This window comes from Malus domestica, chromosome 01 (genome assembly GCF_042453785.1).
Source record: "Malus domestica chromosome 01, GDT2T_hap1".
Taxonomy (NCBI): Eukaryota; Viridiplantae; Streptophyta; class Magnoliopsida; order Rosales; family Rosaceae; genus Malus; species Malus domestica.
Genome location: NC_091661.1, coordinates 17929156 through 17937980, shown reverse-complemented (window position 1 = coordinate 17937980; position 8825 = coordinate 17929156). Strand labels below are relative to the sequence as shown.

At 35.8% G+C, this 8825-nt stretch overlaps 2 protein-coding genes and 1 long non-coding RNA gene across 3 annotated transcripts; 2 read left to right on the top strand and 1 right to left on the bottom strand.

The window, feature by feature from the left end:
• The first annotated feature begins 867 nt into the window (after positions 1 to 867).
• Positions 868 to 1290, top strand: LOC114826565 (uncharacterized). Its single transcript, XR_003775481.2, has 2 exons — positions 868 to 992; positions 1147 to 1290. It is a non-coding gene; the product is annotated as an uncharacterized lncRNA (long non-coding RNA).
• A 2885-nt stretch (positions 1291 to 4175) lies between these two features.
• Positions 4176 to 5618, bottom strand: LOC103407676 (desiccation protectant protein Lea14 homolog). The gene is made up of 2 exons (XM_008346590.4): positions 5266 to 5618; positions 4176 to 4695 (listed from the first exon to the last, which is right to left on the bottom strand). Exons 1-2 carry the CDS (start codon positions 5469 to 5471, stop codon positions 4368 to 4370), a joined length of 534 nt encoding a protein of 177 aa, XP_008344812.2. The 5' UTR covers positions 5472 to 5618; the 3' UTR covers positions 4176 to 4367.
• Positions 5619 to 7581: 1963 nt separating this feature from the next.
• Positions 7582 to 8613, top strand: LOC103409997 (hevamine-A-like). The gene has a single exon (XM_008348801.3). It carries the CDS (start codon positions 7620 to 7622, stop codon positions 8514 to 8516), a length of 897 nt encoding a protein of 298 aa, XP_008347023.1. The 5' UTR covers positions 7582 to 7619; the 3' UTR covers positions 8517 to 8613.
• The last annotated feature ends 212 nt before the right edge of the window (positions 8614 to 8825 follow it).

Sequence of the window (8825 nt, the reverse complement as noted above, 5' to 3'; positions counted from 1 at the left end):
ATCATGATTTTTGTTTATAATCGTCGAAAATTTTTGTCCCGTCACTTGATTTCTGAATGTTTTTTTTTTACGAGTTTTGGCCTATACGATCTCGAAGTATATACAAACAAGTTTGACAGTTTTATCCATGTTAATTTGGAAATATTTTATCTACAAATCCAATGGCAAATTGGGAATATTTTATCTACGGTTTCTGTGAATTGTTGGAAATTGCCTGATGGTGTCACTTTGATTTTGTCATATCTATATGTTAATTTGGGGAATTTTTTTTGTTTTATTTTATTTTTTGGGGTGTTATTATTGGGCTTATGGCTTAGGATAGAAATTGTTGAGAATCATAATGTTATGATATTTGTTCGATTGTTGTAGGAAATGTTGGGTTTTCTGTAATTTTCATTACAACACAATTCGATATTGAATCCAATTTGTATAGTGTTTATAATTAAGAAAAATACATATGGAAATATGAGACATGAGAGATGAGAATATTAGGGTTTTAGTTGGAGGTTTTGCTGTTGTAACTGGAAAGGGCTTTCCAGAATTTCAATTTTATGATGAAAATATTTATTCCAATTGTCGTTCTATCCCCGACTAATCCATCCTCGTACTTCATATCCAATGTGACATTTCGTTGTATTTTTCTTCCTACATTACATTGCTAGGTTTCGTGATTGTTCCGGTTATGAATTTTGTACTTATGCATAAAAATTTTCTGGTATTGGTAAATCATCTTTCGACTACTTTGCTAGTCGTGAGGTGTGTTCCAACTATTGAGGTGTCATTCTATTAGGGGATTGGATGCTTTTGTTTGCACCATCTTTTTTTTCTCATCACACTACTCCTAAAATGCTTTTCTTTGCACCATTTCGTTTACAGATGGGCAGAGAGCCACCCCACTGGGCTAACAACCAATCTTTTGAAGCTGTTTGAGCCTCGACCACCGTTGGATTTCAAACCGCCTCCGGAGAAGAAAAAGTGCCCACCTTTGACAGGTCTGTTAACCATCTTAAATGGGGGTTGATTGGTTTCAATTTGGTATTAATTTCTATCTTGTAGCTGTTAATTTTGTACTTGTATCTGTACTTGTAGCTGTTAACCATCTTAAATGGGGGTTGATTGGTTTTTGTTTATTTTTGGATAATGAAGGGGTAGTGCAATTTGTGAGTAAGTTTGCGGAGCCTGGAGATCCTGAGTATAATCCGCCTGTCCAAAAGGGCGAAACTCCTGTAACTTTTTTACTTGAATCACTTGTATGAGGATTTAGCGTTATGAAATCTTTGTTTGTACTGACATGTCTCTGTTTTGCTTTGTGGGATTCAGACAACCAGTTAAGGGTTGTGTTCTTTGATTCTATAAACAGTAAAATGGGCAAAATTACTGAACACGGGTTCCTTAAAACTTACCTTACACACTAAAAGACTCGATGTAATTTCATGATTGGTCTATATATATGCATGATACTTGTTTTAGTAGCTAAGGAGTTCTAGTTGTAGCTAGGAGTTGCTAGCAGCTATGAGTTCCGAGTTGACGAGATCATAAACAAATCTGTCTGGGACTGGTGACACCTGTACCACACTCTATGGGACAGGTCGTATTGATGACCAAGAAAACTCTGGAGAAGAAGCAAGCTCGAACCATCAATCTCGAACTTTCACGGATGCAATCAAGAATACGGAATCAACCAGGAAATGTATTTGCCTCACTTTAATGTACTCCATGATTAAATTGAAGATATTTTTTTCTTTTAACAAAACAACATAGTGAAATCATAGCAAATATAACGACTTTACTAGGTAAAAGTGATCGACATATGTACATAAAATTGCTGACTGCATAAGTGCATGCATAACATGCAAGTGAACAAAAGAAAGCTTAGCCCCACTTTCCAAATAAGAGCAAATGAAATACTTAGGTGGCCTTCAGTAAGATTTATGCATTAGATTTATATACCAAAGTTGAAACAAGAACCATTCTCTTAAATCTCTTTGCCATTTTCACCCCCACGTTATCCTATATAAGGTTAATAAGTTACTGTACCTAATTACCTACTCAATTATATAAATGCAAAGCAAAAGACAATGACACTTACATATACATTAAGCACAACATTTGCTGTTGAATGAGAATCCATAACATGAAAGCTTCTACTATGCCAAGAATAATTCCATTGGAAAGAAAAAACATTCAAAAAAGGTTGGAAACTTATTGGAGTCTAAGTGAGAAATGGCTCATTTCTTACGTTCTATCACATGGCAGCTCATATTTAGAATGAAGAGGGTTTGCTTTACCACAAGGATATTTGTCTTGCAAAGTAATACTTTCCCATCCAAAAGTTTGGTACGTCCTGGAGTCCTCTCATGTTTTCAGTTGCTCTAATTTATTATTACTTGGTCTTCTCTGAGTTGTATATCCCTCCAAATTGCTAGTGCTTTGCTTTCTCATGTTTCTTGCTTCGAACATTACTAGTGAACAACGACTGATTCCTGAACATTTCTTCAACTATCAAGGGGGTCGCTTAAGAGGGTTTGGCATGTAGGTGTAGATATATGTGGTTGAGAGGTATTGACGTTTAAAGCCATGCATTGCAAATGGTTTTTAAGAAGGAATTTTAGGATGGTGCAACTGCATTTGAATCTAATTACTTTTCATGCTAATAACATTTCTTACTTTTCTATGCATCAAGTATTGTTTCTACCTTTGCAATACTGCCTTATATATGTGAACAAATGCAAGAAAGGATATGATATTACTTTGGCTGCTAATTGATTAGTTTCAAATGCAAGAAAGGATTAGTTTGTAATGTTATATTTTTATGGTTCAAAAAGTGTATAGATGTCATAGTTGATCACTCGTCGTCGGAGTGTGACCAATGTGCCTTCCTCATTATCAACTTCCCCCGGAGACCCCAATCGAGGACGTCATTGTACCCGAGGATGCAGGTCTTCAAATCGTGACTGAGGTCTTGGATAAGAAGTTCGGTCGTCGTCATGTCAAGGTTGTTCGATGTATGGGGAAGGCAGGGGTTCGTGAGACGGGTGTCTCCTCTTCTAGATCGTCCACATGAGAGGTCAATGCCTTGAAGGAGGAAGTGACAACTCTAAAAGGTTAGCTTGCGGCCCAGGGCGAGCTGATGAGTATGATTGTACGGGCCTTAGCGATGTTTGGCCCAAATCTCGATACCAGCACCTAATCGTGCTCCACCTTCGACCTCCTAGCCACTTCGTCCAGTCGATACCTAGTAGCATGATGTATTAAATCTATAAGACTACTTGTAGTTTTTTCTTTTTTGTTTGAACATCTTGTATGTACATTTTCATATATTTTATAATTAAATATTTTTTCTTGGTTTATTAATTATTGTTTAGAATTTAATTATAATATTTATTAAAAATTAAATATAAAATATTTTTGCCAAAAAAAATAAAAATAAGGGTCTGTGCGACGAAGACTGATCTAAGGGGTTTGCGCGACGTAGGTTGTACGTCGTGCAAACCCTTCTATCATTGCCTTGGCGCGACGGTTGGTGCGTGACGAAGGTTTGTTGGGCTAACTTTTGCACATCAAATGACCTGCGTCGTGCAAAGTGTTTTTTGTACTAGTGCCATTGTTCTTCCCCTTATGTAAATAATATCGTTTATTAAAAAAAGAAAAAAAAATGCAAAATGAAAGATGAGTCTTGATGGGGGCATCAAATAAAACATCTTATTTTTCTCTCTTTTCTTTCTCTTGTCGATCGGTTTGTAGGGATTGACTAGAACCAAAACAATAAGCAGATAAAGATGAATAAACCAAAAATATGAACTCTGAATTAGTCACATCGCTTAGAACATCACCACCAATATAAAAGTAGCAAGCTGGAGATGATTTTATATTTATGAACTACGAATTACTGCATCCTCTTTAATTTTTTTGTATTCTAAGCTTTCTTTCTAGTTATTGGATGAAAGAGATGAAATAACAGAATTAATAAAGAAATCCTACCTAAAGGTAAAAAAAAAGTGTGAAAATCATTTTGTTTTAAATATTAAGAAGACTTAGAATCATGAAGCAAAAAGATAAATGCATGAATATAAAACAAAAAGTACTTCTGAAGCAAAATTAATTACAAGGAAAAGATGAAAGGGTACCGCATGAAATTAACCAATTCAATGCCGGGAAGAAAATGCTCATCCACATGGTACAAGTCAAATCAAAATTCTTTTTAATCTCAAACCTAAGCACATAACATAATTAACCAAACTGCTCTTACATATTCAGGACAAGAATTCGATTTTTACCTTTCTTTTTCTTAAGATAAACTATGTGCTCTTACATTTATGATGAGAATTCGACTTTCAACTTTTTTCCATTTTTTAATGTAGTCATATTTACTTTGAAATCTCCTTTTTAGTCTCTTTGGAAGCCTGTTTTAAAGCTTCCTCCTTCGCAGCTTCATCCTTTGAACCCCAAATGACTTCAGATAAGGTGGGAAGCTTGATTTCGCCCTTCCTATTGAGTGGTATGGTAATGTTTCCAACTAGAGGAAGGTCAATGATGAGACCCAAATCCAACTCATAGTCGATGTCCCAATCCCTAGCAATGTCCTTTACCAATGTCACAATAATACTATGCGGCACCTTCACCGGCACCTCTAATACAGTAGTGCCACTTGCCTTTATCGAGCCAGGGTCTGGCATGTTCCCAGACGCAATAACACTAATTCACATGTATACATACAAATCAGAAGAAAAAAAAATCAATATACAATACGCAAATGTTTGAATGGACAATTTCAAATCAAGAAAAATATTTCCCGCACTTTTTTCTCTTTCTACACAAGTCTATCAAGTCTTTTTGATTTATTCAATCTAAAATTTCGAAATAAATAAAGGCATGCATGAAAACGAAGAAAAAGTGGGTATGCAGAGGTTCCTTTTCTAAATCAAATAATAGTCATTTTACAATTTTCCGTAAGCTTATCTACCATTAAATTTTGAATGTGCGGATCAAATTGAAGACTCACGTACAACTTTACTCAAAAGAATGTCCAGTTTCAAATCCAAGCTCATTTCAACAGGGTTTCAGCTTTGATCTCATTTGTTGATAGATTAGGGTTCGATTGTGATCTCATATTTCAAATCCGAAGTCCTCTAGTTGGTTTGATTTGTAGAATTAGAAAATTTACAACTTCATAAAGAGGTTTCGGTTTTATCACATTCGTTGATTTCAAAAAATCACTAGTACTGAAAAAAAAAACAAACGTAAAGGTGAGAGGTGAAAACTAACTTGCCAATGCTTTTGAGGGTGTATTTGATCTCGCAGATGGGGAGAGGATGTGGGTAGGGATTGTTCACAGCGACCTTTGCAATGTAATCCGCAGAGTCAAAACTCACTTTCTTGAAATCAACACCTGTGAGACTTGCATCAGGCTTCGGCACATTTGCTATCTTTTCTGCGACATAGTTTTTGGCCTTGTCCACCAACCCCGACATTTCAAAGATGGAGACGAAGAAATTAAAAAAAAAAAAAAAAGAGATTAGCCAAAGAAAACAAAGATGAACAAAAGAGTATAGATTGATTTAGACAAGCCTTGCGGCCTTGCTAATTGAGATTTAGAATTTCACTTGGGGTTATATATAGGAGGTGCATTGCTTAATTAATTTGTGGTTTTCCCACATTTACCTTAATTATAATCATATACGTGTTGGGATTATATATTCCTTATTTGGACATCGGTGATTGGATAACATGGATGCTTTTTGTTTTGTTTTTTTTTGTTTTGTTTTTTTTGTTTTGTTTTTTTAATGGTAATATTTGTCCATTTGATTGAGGTACGTTAAGACTGATCATTGCTGTGAGTTAGGACAAATGCAGCATGTATGCTACACCAGACATATTTTCTTCTTTGTTTCTTAATATTTTATCAACATAGGATAATGCTAGGGAAACTAAATTTGTAGATTAAATTTTAGAAATTAAAGGAAATAAAAGTTAATAATTGGTTTATTACTTAAACGTTCATAAACTTGCTCATTCCTATTGGTGCTACATTATTTAATTTGCAAATTTAGTCTTAATAGTATTACGCTATCAACTTATCTTGAAAACATCGGAATATAATCCAATCGGAACATGCTTGACATATTCGTCCACTTTAGTAATAATTACGCAAAATATTCGAATTCCTGAAGAAGTATCGAAGAGAGTGAATTTGATATGTATGCTAAATATTCCCTATGCAAATTCTCTTTTTGGACTTACTATTGTGTGCTAAATATTCCATGATATAGAACAAATACCAAAATGAATCGAAAATGAGATGGACCGTTGGGAGACAAAAGAACGTAGTAGGCATTTGTTTATTTGGTGTCCGAGCTTTAAATTGGGCTCGTGATACCTTTTTGAAGAGAGAACAACATCACGAATCAAACTCATGGCTTTGCCATGATATGTAATGGATTTTGATCATTCAGGGTCGTTTCAATCTTTAAAAAACAGAGTGTTACCATTCAACCTTTGTCTTGATAATATAGTATTGAATCTACATGAATTTTTTCACTCTAAAAAACAAAACGGGTGTGGGGAGAAAAGACAAGTGATATGGTGTTAAAGATTGACATGTCAAAGTCATACGACCGGCGGAAGGGTTATTCCTTTTACAAGGCGAAGGTTTGGTTTGGTGAGCACTTCTGCCAAAGGTAAATAGAGTGTGACATCTATTTCAATACCTCGTCACAAAATATAAAAGGCGTGAGAAAGTTGTATTTCGTTGTCGCAATATCAACTAACAAAAAAAATAGAATATATTCGTGGAAAAAGTACATGGGATGTTATGTATAGGCAATATTGGATTATGTGGCCAACGAGGATTGACTGAGTTGGTAAGTATCATTCTCTTTGCTAAGTCAAAACTTAAATTCGAGTTCTACCTTAAAAAATCTCTCTATAAGTACAAATGCCGGTGAAATATTATATATAGTAAACTTGTTAATTACGACCTAGACAGGAGTTGCATTTGCTTCATAAGAGAGTTATTAGATTTTACAATTTGACATTATTCCCAAAACGTAGAGACAGAATAGTATTCCTGGAAAAGGTACAATATAACAAATTTGCAGGCGATATTGGATTATTTTGGACATTTATTTTATTTTTTGAAGCATCCGTTTGCGTTAATCCACAACCATTTCCATCACAAAGAGACATATAGAAGACACCGAAAACTGAGAAATATGTTCTTGACAAAGTGTCTAGCAACACCGTGACTGAATTTTTATTATTGTTTCGTTTAAATTCATATTTCACCAATATAAATATTTGTCTAACAAGAAAAGTCTAGTCTAACCAAAAACATTAGGTACCTTTACGCAGAAGCTGATGCTACATATATATGATGCCGCAAATATGTGAGATTTACTCTAATCTAATATATGCCGTCTGCGTTAATCCGCAATATTGTAATTTGATACAATGGTAATAAGTGACTTATCAGCCACGCAATCTTCCACAAAAGCACAAGGTGTTGCAATCACTATGGAGTCAAATTTCTCTTATAAATAGACAATGTTTTCTCTAAATACTAGAAGCAAGTAGTAACAAGAAAAACATTGGAGCTAGCTAAGCAAATTTTCTAGTGCAGAATGGCACCACCAAAGTTAGCAATTTATTTAGCACTCCTCATTTCAGTAAGCCTATCAATACAATTTGGAGCTGAAGCTGCAGGCATTGCCATTTACTGGGGACAAAATGGGAATGAGGGTACATTAGAGGAAACTTGTGCCACAGGCAACTATGAGTATGTTATCATAGCTTTCCTACCAACTTTTGGCAATGGCCAGACCCCCATGATCAACCTAGCCGGGCACTGTGATCCGTACACGAATGGCTGCACTGGTCTGAGCTCCGACATTAAATCATGCCAATCGAAAGGTATCAAGGTCATTCTTTCAATCGGAGGAGGAGCTGGGAGCTACTACCTTACATCTAAAGAGGATGCTAGGCAGGTAGCAACTTATTTGTGGAACAATTTCTTGGGGGGAACCTCTTCATCTCGCCCGCTCGGTGCCGCTGCGTTAGATGGAATTGATTTCGATATCGAGGGAGGAACACCCCTACATTGGGATGACCTAGCAAGGTTCCTCTCTGCTTATAGCAAAAAGGGGAAGAAAGTTTACTTAACTGCAGCTCCTCAGTGCCCTTTCCCTGATGCTTGGGTTGGAGGTGCCCTAAAGACGGGCCTTTTCGACAATGTTTGGGTGCAATTCTACAACAACCCTCCTTGCCAATACTCCTCCGATCTTAGCAACCTTGAAAATGCATGGAAGCAGTGGATTTCAGACATTCAGGCGACCAAGATATTCCTAGGACTGCCAGCTGCTCCTGATGCTGCTGGAAGTGGATTCATTCCTGTGAATGATCTCATTTCTTATGTGCTTCCAGCAATTAAGGGTTCTTCTAAGTATGGAGGGGTTATGCTGTGGTCTAAGTATTATGATGATCAAGACAAATATAGCGCTTCGATCAAGAGCCATGTCTAAGATTAATTTGAATCACAGACAACTGTAGTTGTCTGTGAAGTTTGTACTGTACTTATACATGTATCGGTATATTATGCATAAATATATAGAATTTGGTTTTCCTGATACTTGTGTTCCTTCCTTTTCGTTAAGATTAAACATCTGTATTATGCATAAATATATAATGTTGGGTGCTAAGCTCTCTAAATAGTGAGAGAGCCACAAAAATTTATCGGAAGTTAATGCATTGAAAACCACAAAATATTGGGCTCAGTTGCTTGAGGTTAATATATGTGGTGTGGTTCCTTTGGCACTTGAGGAACAAGAGTC